At 44.7% G+C, this 24,647-nt stretch overlaps 1 protein-coding gene across 1 annotated transcript in view; it reads left to right on the top strand.

The window, feature by feature from the left end:
- The window catches only part of traf3 (TNF receptor-associated factor 3), an 86,502-nt gene extending 62,237 nt beyond the window's left edge, over window positions 1-24,265 (top strand). The window contains exons 6-11 of the mRNA XM_078234094.1: window positions 5,012-5,089; window positions 6,895-6,969; window positions 7,862-7,954; window positions 17,859-17,999; window positions 18,914-19,106; window positions 19,501-24,265. Of these exons, the coding sequence (XP_078090220.1) occupies window positions 5,012-5,089; window positions 6,895-6,969; window positions 7,862-7,954; window positions 17,859-17,999; window positions 18,914-19,106; window positions 19,501-20,072 (1,152 nt within the window). The 3' untranslated portion in view covers window positions 20,073-24,265. The remainder of the gene's footprint in view (window positions 1-5,011; window positions 5,090-6,894; window positions 6,970-7,861; window positions 7,955-17,858; window positions 18,000-18,913; window positions 19,107-19,500) is intronic.
- Window positions 24,266-24,647: the final 382 nt, after the last annotated feature.

The following is a 24,647-nucleotide window of genomic DNA, read 5'->3' as shown; positions in this document are numbered from 1 at the left end:
AGGGCCTTAATGCTCACGAGGAATTTGGATGTGGTTGCGGTGACAGAGACTTGGTTGAAAGAGGGACAGGACTGGCAGCTGAATATTCCAGAGTACAAGTGTTTTAGGCGAGACAGAGGAGGGGCCAAAAGAGGTGGGGGAGTAGCAGTATTAGTTGGAGAGCATATTACAGCGGTGCAGAGGGAGGACAATTCAGAGGGGTCGTGTAACGAGTCACTCTGGGTGGAGCTTAGAAACAGGAAGGGCGCAGTCACTATGTTGGGGGTATACTACAGGCCCCCCAACAGCCCAAGGGAAGTGGAAGAACGGATATGTCAGGAGATACTGGATAGGTGCAGGAAAAATAGGGTTGTTGTCGTGGGAGACTTCAATTTTCCTGGTATAGACTGGAAATCGCTGAGAGCTGGGACTCTGAATGGGGAGGAATTTGTAAAATGCGTACAGGAGGGTTCTTTGGAACAATATGTAGATAGCCCGACTAGAGAGGGGGCTATACTGGACCTCGTACTGGGGAATGAGCCTGGTCAGGTCTTCAAAGTTTCGGTAGGGGAACATGTGGCAAATAGTGACCACAATTCTGTTAGCTTTAGGATAGTGATGGAAAAGGATGAGTGGTGTCCCAAGGGTAAGGTGTTGGATTGGGGGAAGGCTAACTTTAGTGGGATTAGGCAGAAATTGGCAGCTCTTGATTGGGAGAGGCTGTTTGAGGGTAAATCCACATCTGGCATGTGGGAGTCTTTTAAGGAACAGTTGTTAGGGCTGCAGGACAGGCATGTGCCTGTAAAAAAGAAGGATAGGAAGGGTAGGATTCGAGAACCGTGGATAACCAGGGAAATTGAGGGACTGGTCAAAAAGAAAAGAGAGGCGTACGTTAGGTCCAGGCAGCTAAAAACGGAGGGAGCTCTGGAGGAGTACAAAGAAAGTAGGAAAGAACTCAAACGGGGAATTAGAAGGGCAAAAAGGGGTCATGAAATGTCCTTGGCTGACGGGATTAAGGAGAATCCCAAGGCATTTTATTCATACGTTAGGAACAAAAGGGTTGTCAGGGAAAAAATCGGACCTCTCAGGGACAAAAGTGGGGAATTATGCTTGGAGCCCAAAGAAGTAGGGGAGATCCTAAATGAATACTTTGCGTCGGTATTCACAAAGGAGAGGGATATGTTGACTGGGAGTGTCTCGGAGGGGAGTGTTGAACCGTTGGAGAAAATCTCCATTACAAGGGAGGAAGTGTTAGGTTTGTTAGAGAATATAAAGACTGACAAATCCCCAGGGCCTGATGGAATCTATCCAAGGCTGCTCAGGGAGACGAGAGATGAAATCGCTGGGCCTCTGACGCAAATCTTTGTCTCGTCACTGGATGCAGGCGAGGTGCCAGAGGATTGGAGGATAGCTAATGTGGTCCCGTTATTTAAGAAGGGTAGGAAGGATAACCCGGGTAATTATAGGCCGGTGAGCTTGACGTCCGTGGTGGGGAAGTTGTTGGAGAAGATTCTGAGAGATAGGATATATGCGCATTTAGAAAGGAATAAACTCATTAACGATAGCCAGCATGGTTTTGTGAGAGGGAGGTCATGCCTCGCTAACCTGGTGGAGTTTTTTGAAGAAGTGACCAGAATGGTTGACGAGGGAAGGGCCGTGGATGTCGTCTATATGGACTTTAGTAAAGCGTTTGACAAAGTCCCTCATGGTAGGCTGGTGCAAAAGGTTGGATCTCATGGGATAAAGGGGGAGGTGGCTAGATGAGTGGAGAACTGGCTTGGTCACAGAAGACAGAGGGTGGTAGTGGAAGGGTCTTTTTCCGGCTGGAGGCCTGTGACTAGTGGTGTTCCGCAGGGCTCTGTATTGGGACCTCTGCTGTTTGTGATTTATATAAACGAAAGAAGGCGTAACTGGGGTGATCAATAAGTTTGCAGACGACACAAAATTGGCAGGACTTGCAGATAGTGAGGAGCATTGTCAGAAGCTACAGAAGGATATAGATAGGCTGGAAATTTGGGCAAAGAAATGGCAGATGGAGTTCAATCCTGATAAATGCGAAGTGATGCATTTTGGTAGAAATAATGTAGGGAGGAGCTATACGATAAATGGCAGAACCATAAAGGGTGTAGATACGCAGAGGGACCTGGGTGTGCAAGTCCACAGATCCTTGAAGGTGACGTCACAGGTGGAGAAGGTAGTGAAGAAGGCATATGGCATGCTTGCCTTTATAGGACGGGGCATAGAGTATAAAAGTTGGGGTCTGATGTTGCAGATGTATAGAACGTTGGTTCGGCCGCATTTGGAATACTGCGTCCAGTTCTGGTCGCCACACTACCAGAAGGACGTGGAGGCTTTGGAGAGAGTACAGAGGAGGTTTACCAGGATGTTGCCTGGTATGGAGGGGCTGAGTTATGAGGAGAGATTGGGTAGACTGGGGTTGTTCTCCCTGGAAAGACGGAGGATGAGGGGAGACTTAATAGAGGTGTATAAAATTATGAAAGGCATAGATAGGGTGAACGGTGGGAAGCTTTTCCCCAGGTCGGTGGTGACGTTCACGAGGGGTCATAGGTTCAAGGTGAAGGGGGGGAGGTTTAACACAGATATCAGAAGGACATATTTTACACAGAGGGTGGTGGGGGCCTGGAATGCGCTGCTGGGCAAGGTGGTGGAGGCGGACACACTGGGAACGTTTAAGACTTATCTAGACAGCTATATGAATGGAGTGGGAATGGAGGGATACAAAAGAATGGTCTAGTTTGGACCAGGGAGCGGCACGGGCTTGGAGGGCCGAAGGGCCTGTTCCTGTGCTGTGTTGTTCTTTGTTCTTTGTTCACACAGGAAACAATACTTTTCACTGTATCCCAATACATGTGACAATAGTAAATCAAATTAAAGAGGTACCCAAATCAGAGCGAGTGCTGCTAATACATACCAATTGATGCAGATCTGGCTCTTTTCGCTGCAAACAGTGTGAGCTACGGTATGAACAAAGCCTTGGACTCTTTAACTGCTGTGAATTATATTTTCTTGTAGCTCAGTATCGAGGGTTACTGAGATTTGGCAATGGTTTGAATAGTTTGATAAGAATGCTTCTGATTTCAGGCAAATGCTGTGGTTCTTTCTCTCTTGTGTAACAATACGTGACATTTTATTACATATCTGGCTGTGTTCTTTGTAACTGGTGGTGGGAGAGGTGTTAACCAAAACGGCAACAATTCGATCACAAATAATGACTGTTTGGGTAAACCTATAACCAAAGTGGTGTTAGCGTTGTTACTACCTCGAAAGAGCATGATCTTTAAGGGGTGATATTTTGCTGATTTTGTGCAAAGTGAGTCACAGTGAGAACTAAACTGGGTTCTCATTTTTCTTTAATCCTGACTTTCTCCAGTTAGGACCTGGGGGTGGGTGGTCGATTCTCCCACGCCATTGTGCTGGGTTTTTTTTAGCACAGCAGGCTGGGAGACTCGAGCAGTGATCGATTCATGCTGGGCGCCCGGGCCTCTGCCTAATATGTACAGCTTCTAACATTTTGAATAGTATTAGCAGGCCCAGGAGGGGTTTACTATAGATCTCTACTTGCGGGGAGCTAGCGCCTGACCCCACTGCAATGAAGGGGGGCAATCGAGGCCCCTCAGAGAGTCAGCCGCCAGTGTGGGGTGCGCCCCCTGGCTATTGCCAGCCTGGGCTCCCTGGCACTACCCAAGGGGTAAAGTGCCAATGCCCAGGGAGCATCTTGACACTGCCCACTAGGCATGGGGCAATGCCAAAGGGGTGGGGCCTGAAAGGGCAGGGCCTCTTGGTGGGGGGGGGTGGGGGGGGGCGGTGATTGTGGGGGAAGGGGGTCCTGCTGCCACTCTGCATTCGGTCTGAGTGACAGAGGGAAGGAGGCCAGCGATTGGGGCTGGCCATTGAGGTGGGGGAGAGGCAGTCTGCTGAGGGGGTCAGGACTCCGGGGCGGGGATGCCGAGGCTGGCCTGGGCATGTTTGGGGGGGGGCTAGCGTGGGTGGGGGCGATCATAGGGGATCACCATCTGATCTTGGTGTTGACAGATCGGGGCGTGCGCAGTGGCTCGCTCAGCGCTATGCTGCTGGCTTCTCCAGTGTGAATAGACCTTGCTCCCAGCATTTTAACGTGAATCACGCTAGTGAACTCTGCTGTGCACAGAGTGTGAGAAATTTATTTTTAAACTCTCGCTGAAATAAAAAGCGTAATTTACTCCAGTTTTTACGTGAATTCGAGGGAAAATCGCTCACAATTATTCTACCCTCCTGTCAAACGTGAGATGGAAAGACAGATGTCTTTCAGAGCCACACTGGACCTAAAGGGATTCAGGCTGTTTATTCTGTATAAAAACTGTACATAAAACTGCATCGTGCTGCATAAACAGTATCTTTAACGCTTTTCTATCAGTCACATCCTGAATTTAAAAAGTGTGTGTAATCAGGCCTGCCAGCGCCAAGGAATTGCCAAGGGTATAATTTATCTCGACTGAGATCATTTGATCAAGCCCTGGGAGTCTGCTGCCTGTGATGCCATTTCCCAGCCAACATCAATATGTCCAGGAGGAAGGCAGACGTTTTCTTTGGGCAGGATGTGAGGGGTGGTGGGTTATGGTTGGGGAGGGGGAGTGGGGTGGAGGGTGGGGGGGGGGGGGGTGGCGGTGGGTGGGGGGGGGTGCGGGGGGAGATAAAGAGGCGGATTTAATCATAAAGAACTGCGCTTATTTTTGAAAGTGAAATGCATCAAAATAATTATACTTGTCAACGCAAGTCATTGAGACTCAACTTTTCTGACCAAATGCTTTCAATCGGACTTCGCTCTGGGCCGTTCAGCAAAAGATTATTTTGTTGCAATGAGCCACATTAAAATAAGGCATCTAAAAGCTGCACGTGACTGCAAGTTAACCAATGGATACAAGTTAAAAACCACGTGTCCAATCTTGGATAACGTCTTTAAATTACTTCAGCAAACTATTTTGAGGAGGGTGGAGTATTTGGAAAAAATTGATGGTTTAATCTTTCTTTGTAGAAACATGAAGACTTTGACTGCCCGTCATTCCCAGTACCGTGCCCTAATAAGTGCAATGCTTACATTCTGAGGGGAGAGGTAAGTGTGTTTGTCTTTTCCAAGTAGCCCAGTTTTAAGAGTTGTTAACCGGACATTTCTGATTATGGATTCAGTTAATATGGAGAAATTTCTTTAACTGCATTATCATAGAAACCCTACAATACACAAAGAGGCCATTTGGCCCATCGAGTCTGCACCAACCACAATCCCACCCAGGCCCTACCCCCATATCCCTACATATTTTACCCACTAATCCCTCTAATCTACACATCCCAGGACACTAAGGGGCAATTTTAGCATGGCCAATCAACCTAACCCGCACATCTTTGGACTGTGGGAGGAAACCGGAGCACCCGGAGGAAACCCACGCAGACACGAGGAGAATGTGCAAACTCCACACAGACAGTGACCCAAGCCGGGAATCGAACCCAGGTCCCTGGAGCTGTGAAACAGCAGTGCTAACCACTGTGCTACCACACATTACAATTTAGTTCTCCTGCAAGAAAATCACCACACAAAATTTATCCCTTCGAGGGAGAATGAGAGGAAAGAGCGATTTGTGATTTGTAAATTGCCACTTGTACAACTGGGTTCTGTTGAGCCCTGGAACCTGCCTTTACTTGTAGGATTTGCTGAGTTGTGTGCTTCTTAATCTGAGTTGAAAGATTCCCAGTCTCTCATCCCCATTATTGAGATGGTGATGTATCCACGTTCTTGTGTGCTTAGGCACAAGGCTGTCTGGGCTTGATTGCTAAAAGCCACCGTAAGCAATAAGATGTCTTTTACTGCATTTGAATGGGAGCTAAATGCACTCTAATTGAGCGTTTATCTCAAGTAGTGAGCTTCTGAGAAGTTTACATCATACTTGTGTCCTTTGACCCATCAAATTACAAAATGCTATGTTCCTTATTATGGAAATATAGTGAAGAAAATGGAGAGCCAATTGATGAAGATAGAACATAGAACAGTACAGCACAGAACAGGCCCTTCGGCCCACGATGTTGTGCCGAGCTTTATCTGAAACCAAGATCAAGCTATCCCACTCCCTATCATCCTGGTGTGCTCCATGTGCCTATCCAATAACCGCTTAAATGTTTAGGGTTTAGGATTTCATTATTTGCGGCAGAGAGGAAATCTTCCAGTTGTGGCCCGATCAGCCAGAAATCATTGTTCATTTCTCATGTTTGCTATAGCTATGGTGTGTGTGCTCGGGTGATTCAAGTGCAATGATTATTCAAGATCAATGATGATACAATTATTCCTGTTGGGAAGGGACAGTGCCATCACCTGTAGCCTACAGATAATGTTTTTTGTTGTTTTACTCTTAAACAAGTTTTTCAGTATAAATCTTTGTTTAGATGCTGTCACAGATGACACAAGATGAAGGAAATCCATTCTCTACCAAGTAGAATACATGTTCAAGTATTAAATGTGGTGACCCTCACCCTCTGGGTTGCATACCTAGTTTAGGATATTGGGATATATTTGAGATATCATAAAAATAGAAACTGCTGGAAATATTCAATAGGTTCGGCAACATATTTGGAGAGAGGAATAGAATTCACATTTCTGGATGATGACCCTTCATCAGGATTCAGAAGCAAAGTAAATAATGTTAACATTAAAATTTAGGTCTTTAAAGAACGCAAAATCATCTTCTGTGTATTTAGACGCATATTAACATTTTTAATATCTTTGTAAGTTTCTGCCATAGCGTCATTCTTTATCGGTTAACCTCCTGACTGTTCTTATCAATAGCCTTTCAATTATCGATAAAAGTGCATGATTTGAGTTGCTCATTGTTGGAGCATTTATCAACAGTACTCTCTGTTTTCTATCTGCAGTTAAGTAACCACCAGTTACAATGTCTCAATGTGGTCATGTCTTGCCCATTCTCTAAGTATGGATGCACCTTCCAGGTCAGTACAAAATGTTTTTATTATTCTTCATATTGAAGCTTTATTACAAACAGGAGAAAAATCTCGACAATAGCGCTAAAATTCTAGGGTAAAAGCCAAAAAAAAGCAGATGCAGGAATCTGAAACAAAAACAGAAAATGCTGGAAAATCTTAGCGGGTCTGACAGCATCTGTGGGGAGAGAATAGAGCCAACGTTTTGAGTCTAGATGACCTAGAGTCAGCTCTGACCAAGGATCATCTAGACTCGAAACGTTAGCTCTATTCTCTGCCCACAGATGCTGTCAGACCTGCTGAGATTTTCCAGCATTTTCTGTTTTTGTGACTAAAATTCGAAAGGGGTCGATCTTACCAACAGAAGCCATTTCTTGAAATTGCAGAAAGAGAAACTGTCTGGTATCTCTTTGTTGCGCTGTGGATAGCTGCATTATAATATTGCAGCACGGTGGCACAGTGGTTAGCACTGCTGCCTCACAGCGCCAGGGAACCGGGTTCGATTCCCGGCTTGAGTCGCTGTCTGTGTGGAGTTTGCATGTTCTCTCTGTTCCTGCGTGGGTTTCCTCCCACAGTCTGAAAGACGTGCTGGTTAGGTGCATTGGCCATGCTAAATTCTCCTTCAGTGTACCCGAACAGGCACCTGAGTGAGGCGACCCGGGGGATTTTCACAGTAACTTCATTGCAGTGTTAATGTAAGCCTAATTGTGACACTAATAAATAAACTTTAACTTTAATGTAACATGTAGAACAAAAGACGTACCTTCATGAACTTACTTGGTGTATTTATCCAGGGACTAATACTGTTTACTGATTGCCTATAGTGAGTTTACATTTCTGTTTTATTTTCCATTGTTTTCTCCACAAGCTGACACTGAAGTTTCTTTGCTTACTCTTTTAGGGAACCAACCAGGAGCTTAAAGTGCATGAAACTGATACTCTGGCTCAACACTTGAACTGTGTGCTGGTGAAGAATGGAGATCTGGAAAATACGGTAATCAGAGGGAGCAATTTGCTTAGTCCATCAAAGTGTTTGTTAGTTAAATCAGTGGCAATGGTTGTTTTTAAAAGACTGCTCGCTGTGGCAGAGATCAGCAAGATTATTTAAATTTTAACCAGTTTAAAAACAATGGCTGCAACATGAGCCTCTTGTATGCCTCATTTATTCTTTAGAAACAAAAGTTGCCACTTGTACTTCGCACCAATGCTTCAAATATTGAGTCGTAGGAAAACTGCCCTTGGTCCAGTCATTTGTTCCAATATTTGGATCCTATTTGCATTAATTCCAGTAAAAGGTGTTGATGCAGTGGAACTCTTCACTAACAGACCCTGCTGTTTCATCCCAAATCTCATTGTGATCTTCCTATTCTCATTGTCTTATCTATCCTTGGTCTATTTTATGTCAGCTGATTTCTTCTAGGATGGTGGTGCCATTCCTATCTCTCTAATCCACTGCAGCCCCACAACGCTGAGACATCTGCAATCTTCTCATTCTGGCCTTTTATGCATCCCCAATTTGAATCGCTGCACGATTGAGGGCTGTGGCTACACTCCAAGCTCTGAACTACCCTCCCTACACCCCTCTGCCTCTCCACCTCGCTTCCCTCCTTTAGGATATTCCTGCAAAACTGCCTCTTCGACCAAGCTTTTGGTTATCTGACCTATCATCTCCTCATGTGATTGGGTGTCATTCTCTGTTTTATAATGCTTCTGTGGAGCACCATGGGACATTCCATTACGTTAAAGACAAAATAAGTTGTATTGTTATCAAAATAGTGGAATATTTGGTTGTAAATCATTTGTGTGTTTGAACAATATATTTTGGGTTAACTAGTTAACACGAGGTAAAAGGTAAAGTCCCAGGTGACCACAGGCTGCTCTACCCCTCAAATTTAACCTGAGGATCACCACGTCTCAGGCAAGCGGCAACTTTCATGAATATCCTCGGCTGGTATGGGAATTGAACCCACGCTGTTACCATCGCTCTGCAGCCGTCCAGCCAACTGAGCTAAACCAACATACTAGAAGTATGATAAAACCGTTAAACTTCACTTCCCAAGAAACAAAATTTGTTTCCTGTTATGCTTGGGAAGATTTGATGCAAGGGATGTCTTTATTGTAAGAAAAGGGTTCTCGCAATGGAAGGCAGCTGTGTCTGAGCATTCTCTTCCAAGTCTGTCACACGCACACATCCAGCATTTGCCTTTTGGTTTCTCATTCTGTGGTGCTGTTTCACCCAGTGGAAATCCCGGAACATTCTGTTGCTTCCTCTTTGTCATGAGATAAGGGAACATTGTAAGTGCTTGTAAAATCCATTTATTAAACAAAAAAATGCCAAGTTATTCAGTTGCATTCTTGCCTTTACTTCTTCCTCCTTCCATCCATTGGGAGGTCAAAAATTAAATACTTGGCCGGATGCTGTGCCTACTAATGTTAACCTGGTTTAATGTTTAAAACAGCGTGCAAAGTTAAATTAATTTAAGAAATGACATAATCATATTAAAATACTCCTGAGATTGGAATTGTGACATCCTCAGCACTGATCCCCTGGTTTAGCTGGATGGTAAAGTACAGGGAGGTGGATGATTGAGTGGGTGTGTGTCAGTCACTGGATACAGGATTAGTCAAAGTTCTCCTTGTGTAAGAACAAGAGGACTGTTGAAGTTGCTCAATGCACCACCTAGTGGCTGATTGAAGTCAACAAATGGACTGGGAACTGAATTGTCTGAGAACAAGGCGTTCTACATCTTGTTAATACAGATCCCACCAGTTTAAAATGCCCAGATAAAATGGGCTGCCACTTATATCGGGCAATGGCTGTGATCCATTTGCATTGACGTTAATTTAAAGTTTTCTGGACGTAGAATCTCACGTGCTTGGTTTCCTCTTCGCTTAGGCACTCGATGAGATAAAATCAGCTTCGAACTCGAGAGGATGTTCCACAATTAATATTGCATAATTGCCACCAGCCATTAGTGCTTGCCAATTTCTAGACTACATAAATTCACTAATACAAAATCCAGTAGCAGCAGCTGGAGCGATTGTACCTGCTACATTTGACAGCTTCTGCCACTAGGATTTAAATCTAACCCGGTTCTGGCTTGACCTTTATTCGTCATTCACTGAAATCACTTTATTGGGTGGGAATTTTCTAACTCTACATGGTTGGCTCAGTGGTCTAGATGCACTGCTGGGGTCCCCATATCTATTTTGCTCTGCAGGAGTTTCCAAGTTTCCCTCCACCCTTTCTGCCATTCTACCATAGCCATTTAGGCCTCCTTGAAGGCCATCTTTTGTTCCTATTCTTGTCTCCCATATCTCCCAGTTCTGATCATTTGAACTGAAATGTTAATTCTGTTTTCCCTCCTCACCGGTGCTACCTGACCTGCTGAATGTCTCCAGCAGTTTTCTGCGTTTATGTTCGTTTGGGCTCTTGTAATCCTTAAAACTGGTTTCCCTGGTTTGGGCTTAATGTGTGGCTTGCACAATATAAAGCAAGTTAAGATCTTGCTGTACAGGTATCTATCTGACTGCAGGCCACAACTGAAAAGTAAACTAGCTGGGATTGCCCAAGGCTGGCGTGTAATGGCCTTAGAATCCTGATGTGGAGATGCCGGCGTTGGACTGGGGTAAACACAGTAAGAAGTTTAACAACACCAGGTTAAAGTCCAACAGGTTTATTTGGTAGCAAAAGCCACACAAGCTTTCAGAGCTCTAAGCCCCTTCTTCAGGTGAGTGGGAATTCTGTTCACAAACAGAGCATATAAAGACACAGACTCAATTTACATGAATAATGGTTGGAATGCGAATACTTACAACTAATCAAGTCTTTAAGAAACAAAACAATGTGAGTGGAGAGAGCATCAAGACAGGCTAAAAAGATGTGTATTGTCTCCAGACAAGACAGCCAGTGAAACTCTGCAGGTCCACGCAACTGTGGGGGTTACAAATAGTGTGACATGAACCCAATATCCCGGTTGAGGCCGTCCTCATGTGTGCGGAACTTGGCTATCAGTTTCTGCTCAGCGACTCTGCGCTGTCGTGTGTCGCGAAGGCCGCCTTGGAGAACGCTTACCCGAATATCAGAGGCCGAATGCCCGTGACCGCTGAAGTGCTCCCCAACAGGAAGAGAACAGTCTTGCCTGGTGATTGTCGAGCGGTGTTCATTCATCCGTTGTCGCAGTGTCTGCATAGTTTCCCCAATGTACCATGCCTCGGGACATCCTTTCTTGCAGCGTATCAGGTAGACAACGTTGGCCGAATTGCAAGAGTATGTACCGTGTACCTGGTGGATGGTGTTCTCACGTGAGATGATGGCATCTGTGTCGATGATCTGGCACGTCTTGCAGAGGTTGCTGTGGCAGGGTTGTGTGGTGTCATGGTCACTGTTCTCCTGAAGGCTGGGTAGTTTGCTGCGGACAATGGTCTGTTTGAGGTTGCGCGGTTGTTTGAAGGCAAGAAGTGGGGGTGTGGGGATGGCCTTGGCGAGATGTTCGTCTTCATCAATGACATGTTGAAGGCTCCGGAGGAGATGCCGTAGCTTCTCCGCTCCGGGGAAGTACTGGACAACGAAGGGTACTCTGTCCACTGTGTCCCGTGTTTGTCTTCCGAGGAGGTCGGTGCGGTTTTTCGCTGTGGCGCATTGGAACTGTTGATCAATGAGTCGAGCGCCATATCCTGTTCTTATGAGGGCATCTTTCAGCGTCTGGAGGTGTCTGTTGCGATCCTCCTCATCTGAGCAGATCCTGTGTATACGGAGGACTTGTCCGTAGGGAATGGCTTCTTTAACGTGTTTAGGGTGGAAGCTGGAGAAGTGGAGCATCGTGAGGTTATCCGTGGGCTTGCGGTACAGTGAGGTGGACTCATGGTGAACAATCACTGAAACAACTCTATGATGACATCAACAAGTTCCATCCCACCATCAGACTCACCATGGACTACTCTCCGGAATCGGTTGCATTCTTGGACACACGCATCTCCATCAAGGATGGTCACCTCAGCACCTCACTGTACCGCAAGCCCACGGATAACCTCACGATGCTCCACTTCTCCAGCTTCCACCCTAAACACATTAAAGAAGCCATCCCCTACGGACAAGCCCTCCGTATACACAGGATCTGCTCGGATGAGGAGGATCGCAACAGACACCTCCAGACGCTGAAAGATGCCCTCATAAGAACAGGAAATGGCGCTCGACTCATTGATCAACAGTTCCAATGCGCCACAGCGAAAAACCGCACCGACCTCCTCGGAAGACAAACACGGGACACAGTGGACAGAGTACCCTTCGTCGTCCAGTACTTCCCCGGAGCGGAGAAGCTACGGCATCTCCTCCGGAGCCTTCAACATGTCATTGATGAAGACGAACATCTCGCCAAGGCCATCCCCACACCCCCACTTCTTGCCTTCAAACAACCGCACAACCTCAAACAGACCATTGTCCGCAGCAAACTACCCAGCCTTCAGGAGAACAGTGACCATGACACCACACAACCCTGCCACAGCAACCTCTGCAAGATGTGCCGGATCATCGACACAGATGCCATCATCTCACGTGAGAACACCATCCACCAGGTACACGGTACATACTCTTGCAATTCGGCCAACGTTGTCTACCTGATACGCTGCAAGAAAGGATGTCCCGAGGCATGGTACATTGGGGAAACTATGCAGATTCTGCGACAACGGATGAATGAACACCGCTCGACAATCACCAGGCAAGACTGTTCTCTTCCTGTTGGGGAGCACTTCAGCGGTCACGGACATTCGGCCTCTGATATTCGGGTAAGCGTTCTCCAAGGCGGCCTTCGCGACACACGACAGCGCAGAGTCGCTGAGCAGAAACTGATAGCCAAGTTCCGCACACACGAGGACGGCCTCAACCGGGATATTGGGTTCATGTCACACTATTTGTAACCCCCACAGTTGCGTGGACCTGCAGAGTTTCACTGGCTGTCTTGTCTGGAGACAATACACATCTTTTTAGCCTTGATGCTCTCTCCACTCACATTGTTTTGTTTCTTAAAGACTTGATTAGTTGTAAGTATTCGCATTCCAACCATTATTCATGTAAATTGAGTCTGTGTCTTTATATGCTCTGTTTGTGAACAGAATTCCCACTCACCTGAAGAAGGGGCTTAGAGCTCCGAAAGCTTGTGTGGCTTTTGCTACCAAATAAACCTGTTGGACTTTAACCTGGTGTTGTTAAACTTCTTACTTAGAATCCTGGCCAGTTTCCTTTTGTGCTGATCAGGGGCTGATATCTGTAGCTATGTAAAAACAGCTTTGCAGTGTTGCTTGGGCACTTGAGGATTTTTTTGTGTATTCCTGACCATGATGTGCACCATAGAAACACAAATTCAGTGTGCAATAGAACCTTGGGATTGTGGGAGACACTGTGTCAGGCACCGCTGTCCCATGGTTCCATTGCTAAATTTATGCCTCTTTACTGATGGTGATCACAGACTGAACCAAGTGTAGGGTAGGCTTTCTTATCTTGCGCTTGAGTGCTGCTGTTTCGGCCATTGTCGACAGCTCCTCCCAATGCTTTAACAATGGAATAATGAGGGAAAGGTTGTTCCAATGTCACTTAACACTAGTTGTGGTAACGTGATAATTTAGGGAACTGGAAATGGCTGAGGGTTGATTTCTTGAACCCTGGGAGTTTACGGTCAGCAAGGGCAAATTTGTGTCTCATGGATGGGACATAGTGCCATGGTCAAATTAGAGGAATAGTTTCAAGGTGCTACTGTACTTAATCCCACGAGAAATTCTAATGTCGTAACAAAAATTTACTCATTTTTACTGTTTAAAAACAATCCTGGATGTTTAGTGCGCTTCACCAGGAAGAGCTTTTGCCAATTGAGCTATGACAACCAATGGAGGAAATGTGGGGAATGCAGCCTGCAATGTTATATAACACTGAATTTGATGCCTTACATGGTCAGGTGGATTGTTCAGTGTGGATTTTTGAGAGAATCTGGAATTATGGTGCATTCCTCCGCATCTGAGAATTGAAAACAGGTGTGTTCTGGATCAAGGCATTTTAATCGAATACTTTTTAATGAGTTGTTTCTTATTTTGTTTGAAAAATCATTTTTAAGGAAACCCAGTCAGCATTTATAATCTCATAAAGCTGGTTCTGAATGAAGATCCCTTTGATTTTACAACTTGCAATCAAAATATTTCAAAGTTTCTTCTGCGCTAAGAAACCCTAAATGCATTGGAAATGTTTTCAAAAATCACATTCCGTTATATGTGTAAACTTTGTCCGGATGTTGTTTTGTGTAAAGTTTATATTCATCTATCAAATCAATGACAGGTATTGATTGGGATCTTTTTAGCGCTGTAAGCTACAAGCAGCTATCCGGTGTTTGATTGTGGATCCCTTACAGTAACGCAAAACTGGATTTCACGCCGCCAGCTGTTGACTGAGTTCACTTTGTTAAAACGGTCGTAGCAGATGTTGATGGTTTGGGCTATTTGATTTTTTTTTAAGCTTTGGCTTTGTCTGTATTTCGATGAACAATCTGTGCTTTTTTTTGTTCTTACAGCAGTGGTGTGGATGCATTTTTTGTGGGTTCCTTTGTTGTCCTGGTCCCATGGAATAAATGGAATTTTTGGAAATGGGTCACAGTTTCCTCCTCCCTTTTCTAGATGTGTCAGCACTGGCTGAGTGGGGTCCCTATTTCCCCTCCAGTGCAGGAGCTTGTGGCTTCAAGCCCCATTCCACAACCTTGAGCACACAATGCAGTTTGGCATGCCGAGCAGGGTGCGCTGTTAAGAGATGATATCTTTTGAAATGAGATCCTGTCTGATTGCTCAGGTAGAAAACAAGAACAAAAGAAAGACTTGCATTAATATAGGGCGGCACAGTGGTTGGCACTGCTGCCTCACAGTGCCAGGGACCCGAGTTCAATTCCTGGCTTGGGTCACTGCCTGTGTGGAGTTTGCACGTTCTCCCCGTGTCTACATGGGTTTCCTCCGGGTGCTCCGGTTTCCTCCCACAGTCCAAAGATGTGCAGGTTAGGTGGATTGGCCATGCTAAATTGTCCCTCAGTGCAATGGGGTAATGGGGATAGGGCCTGGGTGGGATTGTGGTCGGGGCAGACTCGATGGGCCGAATGGCTTCCCGCACTGTAGGGATTCTATGATTCTGTAGTGCCTTTCAAAACCTCAGAGGAGGCGGTAGTGCAGTGGTATTGTCACTGGACTAGTAATGTTCGAATCCCATTATGGCAGATGGAGAAATTTGAATTCAATAAAAATCTGGATTTAAAAGTCTAATGAAATGATGAACATGAAACTGTTGTCGGTTGTTGTAAAAATCCATCTGGTTCACTAATGTCCTTTAGGGAAGGAAATCTGTCATCTTTATCTCACCTGGCCTACACATGACTCCAGACACACAGCAATGTGGTTGACTCTTAAATGGCTTTGCAAGCCACTTGCTTCAAGGACGATTAAGGATGGGTGAAGCCCACATCTCCTGAATGAACGTCACAAAGCTCTTTATAACCAATGAAGCATTTTTGTAATTTTGTGATTCTGGCCTCACTCTACTTTCCTGTTGTAATGTATGGAAACAATGTGACGATTACCAGTAACTTTGGTTGAAGGATAAACAATGATCAGGACACTCGGGACAACTCATGGAATCCCTGCAGTGCAGAAGGAGACCATTTGGCCCATCAAGCCTGCACACCGACCACAATCCCACCCAGGCCCGATTCCCGTAACCCCACATATTTACCCTGCTAATCCCCCTGACACTAGGGTCAATTTAGCATGGCCAATCAACCTAACCTGCACATCTTTGGACTGTGGGAGGAAACTGGAGGAAACCCACGCAGACACCAGAAGAATGTGCAAACTCCACACAGACAGTGACCTGAGGCCGGAATTGAATCTGGGCCCTTGGTGCTGTGAGGTAGCAGTGCTAACCACTGTGCCACCATGCAAGAGAAGAACTCTTCTTCAAATAGTGCCATGAGATCTTTGTCCACCTGGATTAACATCTCCTGCAAAGGATGGCATCTCCCTCCATCTTGAACTGGAGTTTCAGCCGAGATTAAATGTTCAAGTCTTTGGAGTACAACTTCAGAAAAACTTCTGCCTCAAACATTTAGGGTGTGAAATTCTAGGAACCACAGCACACTCTAAAGAAGAGCAGTGGTATTCTCCTGGGCAGTATTTATCCCTCCACCACCCCCACGAAAAACAGATTAATTGGCCATGGATCTCAATGCCGTGTGTGGGATCTTGCTGTATGAAAATTATCTGCCAGGTTTTGTCATGTTGCAACAGTGACTAAAGTCTGTCGGTATGTATTGAGATCATGAAAGGCAGTTCATATTTATACTTTTAACTCTTTCCTTTCCTGTCTTTGCATATATTTGGTAGGAAAGAGTTTGAGACAATCTTTCAATTCTCTGTCAGAATTTGTGTGGGAAGCCATTCATGATAATCTGAAATTTCAGATTCTTTCTCTCCATTCTGTCACTGACTGCCATTGTTGACATGCACCTTGCTTTTTCTTTATTAACCCCAGGTATGTTCATACAACATACAGTTGGGAGTAAGAGTAGGCCATTTGGCCCCTGAAGCCTGCGCCGCCATTTAATAAGATTGTGGCTGATCTGTGATTATGGCCTCAACTCTGCTTTCCTGTCTACCTCCTAAATATAACCTTTGACTCTCTTGACTCCTCCCTTCCACTACACAAAAGTTTCAATCTTTTCATCCATTCTCTTTACGCCAGTTATTTTTATCCAATTTATTTTCATGTAATTCAGTTAGAAAGGTGGTCAGCTGACTGACACAATAGGGTAACCTCAAATGATAGGCTAATCAGTTAATTGCTCTCTGTTTTGGAACTGTAGCTATGAGAAGGGAGCTGTTTTTGCGCTATGCTGTTGGGTCTTTGATCTGGTTTGACTGCCGTTAGCCATGTTGAAACCAAAACCTCGAATGATGTGAGAAGTTCTCATTTAAAATGTTTCTGGGCATTGTTCCAGCCGTGAGCTCCTGAGTCTAGACGTCTGAGAACTATTGAAAAAGCTTGTGATCCACCCTTTTTTTATTCATCTTAAATCTAAACTCGATTCCTTCGTTCTACGAAAGAACATTAATGTTCACTGATATTGAAGAATTATACTTTAATATGCAATTGGTCTTAGTTTTATACTCACGCTGGACTGAATTACAATGTGAAGTGCACATTGTTACTTAGCTGAGATTAAGATATATTTGTGGACAAATTTGGATCACTTTTTGACACCTTATTTAAATATATAGATTGGAGAGTAATTTCATTTTTTTTTTTGCATTTAAATATGTTGTATTAAGAAGATGCAGGATGAATAGATACAATGCCCCGGATACACAAAGTCATTTGACATATTCCTGTCAAGTTATTAAAATGGGTATGAAAATTCAGGCAGAGCAATGGCTCTTTTAGAATATTGGGCTCCAATTTAAATCCCAGCCAGCATCTGTTCACCCCATGACCAAGTGATCAAAGCCTTCCTCTCTCTCTCGGAGAGAGAACTGAGAAATTGGTGGCATTGGGACGCTTTTAAAATGGGAAACCTTGTCTGAAGCAGTGTTGCCTCTTGTCAGATGACCATGGCATCGAGAACGGGCCCGAGGCCCAGTTCATTCTTCGCTCCCGGGAGTACAAATAGCAGATGATAAGAACACAAAGAAATAGAGCTGAGATTTTTGTATATTTGACAAAAATTAGAGATTTTTGGTCTCTGCAAACAAGTGACAAACATGAATCTTGATGCCAGTTCCGTAGAGGACATAAATCCAAAATCTCTGGTGAAGAGATCAACACTGCTTGCTGATTTGAGACTCCTCAGTAACAGCATTTTATTAAAAAAATCTTGTTGCAGATTTTTGAGCTTCAGAACAAATTGCAGGAAAAGTCTAAAACGATTGACATTATGGCAGCTCAGATAAGCCACATGGAGAAAGAACAAAGTAAATTAGGACAGCTTTCAAGTAAGAACGAAAGTCGACTTGGGCACATGCAGGTAAGAACTACTGGCACAAATAAAAACTGCTTTGGTATCTGCAGCTCCCGGTTAGTGGGAGCTATGCCTATAATACAGCTTGCTGTAGAACGTTGAACGGTTTAGGAATAAAATGTCAGAGGAAAGCTTGACCAGATTATACAGCGCTGTTCTGATTAGGCCGTCTGCTTGCAGAGAAACGACGGTATCATGGGAGGTGGTGGCATAGTGGTACTGTCACTGGGTTAGAAATCCAGAGACCCTGGGTAATGCTCTGGGGATCTGCGTTCAAGTCCCACCACTGCAAATGGTGGAATTTGAATTCAAAAAAAATCTGGAATTAAAAGTCTACTGATGGCCATGAAACCATTGTCAATTGTGGTAAAAGCCTATCTAGTTCACTAATGTCCTTTAGGGAAGGCAATCTGTCATCCTTATCCGGCATGGCCTATTTGTGACTCCAGACACACAGCAATGTGGTTGACTCTCAACTGCCCTCAGGGATGGGCAATACATGCTGGCCCAGCCAGTGACTCCCACATCCCAGGACTGAATAAGAAACAAAATTTTGGGATCTAAAGGTTCTGAGGCTGCGTGACAGTGAACGGGCTGAAGTATGAGTAAAGACTAAGGAGGCACAGGCTTTTTAATCTAGAAAGCTTGCAGCTGAGCTGTGATCTTGAGTTTATAAAATAGTTAAAGTTTTAAAACGATACCAGAATTGGGACAACTTTGCTAACCAAACTCCCCCAACTTTCCCAAAGAGTGGAAACGTAACAATCCTCTGCCTCATCTGCCCTTGAGCATGGATTTAAATGTAAACGATGTGGATTCTAGGTTAACTGCAATGCTGAGTTTCCCTGTCCACCTCGAAGAATATCTTTCACATTGTGACAAACATGGCATTTAACTTGTGCTTCTTTTCTGTTTTGTAGAAAATGTTAGCCAGTCACACAGATAAATTAATGAATATTGATCAAGCGTCACAGCAGACGTATCAGAAGCAGGAGGAGTCTGTGAGAGAGGTGAAAAGTTTGGAAGAATCTGTAAACCAGCTTCAGATGCAAGTGCGACAGCTGGAACTGTCCGGCAGAACTGGTGGGACAGGCACGGGATCAGCAAGCCTCAGTGAGTACAGTACCATCACTCTATTCCCTAGACTGAAGGGCCTGTTTCTGTGCTGTATATCTCTATATGACCTTCTGTCACCTGCTGTTGAAAAGTTAGCAGCAATGCAGCCAGTTTTATAAATAATGGAGCATTCACAACTAGGTTACACCGATAATGTGCCAAACTTTAGAGGAGCTCTGGACCATAATTCTAAGCGTTAACATTTTATTTGTTTGGAGGCTGGATATTATTGCCATGACAATGGTTTCCCCCCAATAACTTTTTAAATGAAAACACTTTGTCTCGAGTCGGCCATCATTAAGAAGTGTGATAGTAAATAAATTTATCGCTGCAAAATTACCCAGCTCAGATAAAAGCTTTCGATCTGAAAATGTTTCTGTTTTTTTTGCAGCAGCACTAGATAACCAAGTAAAGAGACACGACAACCTACTGAGCGTCCACGATGTGCGGTTAGCGGACATGGACCTGCGCTTCCAAGTGCTCGAAACGGCAAGCTACAACGGGAAACTGATTTGGAAAATCCGAGACTACGCTCGCCGCAAACAGGAGGCTGTCAGTGGGAAAACGTTGTCCTTGTATAGCCAGCCGTTTTACACGGGGTACTTTGGCTACAAGATGTGCGCTCGGGTTTACCTCAACGGAGACGGGATGGGTAAAGGGACGCACTTATCGTTGTTTTTTGTCGTTATGCGGGGAGAGTACGACGCACTGTTACCGTGGCCTTTCAAACAGAAAGTAACGTTGATGCTATTGGACCAAGCACCGGCCAATCGCCATTTAGGCGATGCCTTTAAGCCAGATCCCAACAGTAGTAGTTTTAAAAAGCCAGTAGGTGAGATGAATATTGCTTCGGGCTGCCCGCTCTTTGTTGCACAGCCGGTCTTGGAAAGTGGGACGTATATTAAAGATGACACTATCTTCATAAAAGTAGTTGTTGATACCTCAGATTTGCCGGATCCCTGACCCTTTAACGTGTCCGACACGAGGGGAGTTAAAATTGCAGCACGGGCTCTGCGCCAACGGAGTGCAGCGTTGTTGATTTTCAACAGAAGGACATTCCTCGCAGCTGGTCGCTATGAGCAGTTCACCTGTCCCACCTGAAGCACAAGGACTTCACTTCACAGCAAAAGAGGTCATACTGGAAGGACACCGATAACTTTATAATATTTGGTGGTGATTCATTCTGTGGGTTCCCTCAGGAGTTGCGTTAAATACATTACAGGTGTCCTGAAGTAATGACAGACAGTATTGATTGTCCAATCAAAGCGGGAGTTGTAGTTGGAACTCTGAAAAAGCACTGTAGCATGTTTCTCTGTTAGCATTACAATCTGGCTACTCTGTATGCTACAGCAGCATGGCCAAAATGTGACTTGCATTCTTCCTTTTGTTTAGCTTCCAAGTTCGAGCTGGGTTCAGCACTGAGTTCTGAGTTATGGTAAAGGGAATTTCCAGAGTTGCGACAGTGTGACTCCAGGTCATTGCCTGTAAAACTCCCCAGTCATTTCTTCAATTCCAATGAGTTGAGCGGCTGTGGTTTGATGGGAGGGGTGAAGGAGAGGAAACCTGCCAGCCGAGAGTCAGTCCAACAGGTTCCTCCCATTTCATGTTGTCTGGGGTGCATGGACAGCTCATTCAAAATGAGGGTTCGGATTGAATTGAAATGTTAAAAAAGATTATTTAGTTCCTATTCTTGGAATGTTAATGTTATAGTTTCTTATTGTGTACTAGTCCTGAATACAAAAATCCTGCGGGTAACCAAATCTGATCAGGTTCCTGGGTCACTGTTTGTGTGGAGTTTGCACCTTCTCCCCGTGTCTTGCGTGGGTTTCCTCCGGGTGCTCCAGTTTCCTCCCACGGACCAAAGGTGTGCAGATTAGGTGGATTGGCCATGCTAAATTGACTCTTAGTGACAGGGGGATTAGCAGGGTGAATGCATGGGGTTACGGCGAATAGGGCCTGGGTGGGATTGTTGTTGCTGCAGGCTCGATGGGCTGAATGGCCTCCTGTACTGTATGATTCTAGGTTTCCAATTGGAGAATAAATATGCTGCCAACTGGAAGCAGCAGTGAATCACAATGACATAATTTATCATCCAGTTTGGCCTCAGCAAACTTCAACCTAAGAAATGAATCGCATCTGCTTTGTCCCATTGAGTCGATCTGTTATCAATGTAGTCTCGCTTGTCCTAACTACAGAAAGCTCTCTGTGAAGCAATCCACAAACAGGGTAGTTCCCTTCATTCACCCTTACTGCAGCAAACTCTGTGTGGGGAACTGCGTGACCAGGGATTGCCCCCTTCCTGGCGGCAGCTGTGTGGTACAGTCTGCAGAAAAATAGTGCTCACGTGATGTGATGAGAAACAATACAAGTTGGAATCACCATTGATGGTGTGGCTGGAATGACAAGACCATCTGACCATGGAATCCATTTTCACAAATTGGCAATAATCGCACCTTTTTACATTGCCTCGTTTGTACTGCAGTCGAACCAGTTGAGTAGGAAGTGCACATTCAATTTGAATATAGTTGTTTCCAAATGTATAACTGAAGATGTATTTCTTTCGCTCACCCTTGTGCCCCTTATGACACGGATCATCCAAACACGCAATATTCTCAAATAAATAGTCCATTCCCCTGATGCTGGGTTGGTAAATACACTCCCATATTGTGGTGGTAAACCTTCTTGCTGGGAAGGTTCCCCTCTCAATATCCCTGGTCTGTGCTGAGTTATCTGATAGCAGGGCATGACGGGTCATTTGGGTGTGGAAAGGTAGAAAAATTTGCCACAGCTCCAAAAATCCAGCGGAAAATGCAAATGTGAAGATGTTCAGTAATGCGGCCTTCTGTGATGAACTAGGTGTCTCGTTGCAAAAAGAATTGAGTACAGGAGCAAGGATGTCTTGCTGCAGCTGTGCAGGGCCTTGGTGAGACCACACCTGGAGTATTGTGTCCAGTTTTTGGTGGAATCTTTGCTCCCCCTCCCCAGCAGCAGAGATGGCCCGCCATTGGCTGTCCCAGGATCCTCTGGTCCGCCAATGTCGATGGGGTTTTGCCTGCCTTGTGCTCTCCACTACCAGGGAACTTGCCTGGGAGGGAGGGGGAGGGAGGTGTCACCATTGGCAGGACTGGAAAATTTTGCCAGCCGGAAGGGCTGGAGAATTTTGACCTTGGTCTCTTTGCCTAAGAGAGAGGATATATTTGCTACAGAGGGACTGCAGTGAAGGTTCACCGGACTGATTCCTGGGATGGCAGGATTGTTATACGAGGCGAGATTGGGTTGACTGGGCTGTATTCACTGAAATTTAGAAGAATGAGAGGGGATCTAATTAAAATGTATAAAATTCTGACAGAGCTGGACAAACTGGATGCAGGGATGTTTCCTCTGGCTGGAAGTTCTAGAACAAGGGGTCACACTCTTAAGGATATGGGGTAGGCCATTTAGGATTGAGATGAGGAGAAGCTTCTTCATTCAGAGGGTGGTGAACCTGTGGAATTCTCTACCATGGAAGGTTGTGATGGTTAAGTGACTGAATATGTTTTGCAAGGAAGTAGATTTCTAGACTGTAAAGGTGTCAAGGAGTTTGGGGAGAGTGTACGAGTTCAGCATTGAGGAGCAGCCATGGTCATATTGAATGGCAGAGCAGATTCAAAAGGGGCGAAGGACCTACTCCTATTTTCTATGCTTCGATGTCCAGACTCTCATGAAGAACAGCCATTTGAGGGAGGTCTAGTAGCACAAGTGGACCCAAGCCAACATCAATCACAACCTTCAATTGAGATGTTTAAAAATCTATTATTGTCTTCAGTCAATGATTCTAGAACTCCGTGCGGATCAGTGGGAAATGGATGACAACGTGAGGATTGGTCTTATTCACTGTGTCACAGTAGAATCTCAGCAGGTATTCCGAGAGTATGAGATGGAGATACAAGCTGTGCTTTTCTCCTCGTTTTGCACCAGGCAATTCTTTGTGAATTTGTGAATCTCAAAGAGGTTTGCAATATTAACTATTTCAGCTTTGTCAAACTTTACTGTCAGAGTAGCCAACAGACAGTTACAAAAAGTGAAGGTGGATAATTTACATATTGGGATAGCTCTTGAAATAAGGATGGGTCCTGAAATTTGCGGGTACCATTCCAATCCAATCCTTAATAATTGGATTTGTTCCTCCTTGCAATGGTTTTGTCTACTCTCACTTTATGTAAAGTCTCCAAAGATGGGAATTTGTTTGACCCAGCTTACCACTCTACCAAATTACTGCATTGTTTACTACAAATCTACCACCCGGTTACAACTTAATCATTGGTGTGCAGGTGAGGATTGGATTAAAATACTAAATCAGTCTGGTCTTTTTCTGATCCTGATTAAGGATGGGGCCTTTATAAATTTATTTTCAGCAACTCTCTTGTCGCTTTTATTGGATGCAGTGAAAGGTTCGGCACTTTAGGCGCTTATACTCTGGTGTTTGCTTATTTGCGTCTCCAGGTTTAGTGTCTGTTAACCATCTCTCCATGTTTACTCTGCTAAATCCCGCCTCCCTTATCGGGGGGCTAAGTTGTATACCCATGTTTAAAAATCTGCTGTCAGAACAAACAACACGAGATTTAGTGCTGGAACTGTGGGGAGCTGGGAATCGATGCTGGGGGTCCTTAAATTCAAACAAACCAGTGGACGAGGACCCTGTCACAAAGGATGAACGGGTGATACAATAAGGGCATCATGTTGACCTCGAACGTCACTTCCATGTAGCCATTGGAGATTCTGCTCAGGAGAAGCTGGAAACCGCAAGCATTTCAAATCAGTCCATCCCTTTGAATAAATTATTTTGTTCCAATCTTTCAGGATATTGTAGTGTTTACTTTGTAACAAATGTAACCTCAGCATTTTTGACATTACTAAAAATTATACTATTTAATGACTGGCAGGTTTGGGTGTCTGAGAGTGTGTGTGTTATTCATACTGGAAGGTACCAGTGACGTTACATTTTGTAAGATCTTCTTTTCCTGACTGTTTGTTGAAACCTTTGTTTCTTTGACCTCCTTTTGTCACCAGTGGCTGTGAAACAATGACTATGAGAACACAAAGACATTTCATCATTTCTGGAGAAATGTAATTTCAATAAATGCAGATATACCTCAAAAGGAAACTTCTCTACTCCGATCCTCTGTAAGTTGTGTAATTATCCATGCACCGTATGCAGTACAACAACAAAAATTATGTGCATTTTTATGATGTGGAGATGCCGGCGTTGGACTGGGGTGGGCACAGTAAGAAGTCTCACAACACCAGGTTAAAGTCCAACAGGTTTATCTGGAATCACGAGCTTTCGGAGTGCTGCTCCTTCATCAGGCGAGTGGACGTAGGTTCACAAACACGACATATATAGGCAAAGAGATAATTGCAAGATAACTACAGATTGGAATGTGAAGAATGGTTGGAACGCTCTGAAAGCTCATGATTCCAAATAAACCTGTTGGACTTTAACCTGGTGTGAGACTTCTTACTCTGCATTTTTATGACACATTTAATTTAGTAAAACAT

Source organism: Mustelus asterias, chromosome 18 (genome assembly GCF_964213995.1).
Source record: "Mustelus asterias chromosome 18, sMusAst1.hap1.1, whole genome shotgun sequence".
NCBI lineage: Eukaryota > Metazoa > Chordata > Chondrichthyes > Carcharhiniformes > Triakidae > Mustelus > Mustelus asterias.
This window is presented reverse-complemented; position numbering and strand designations above follow the sequence as displayed.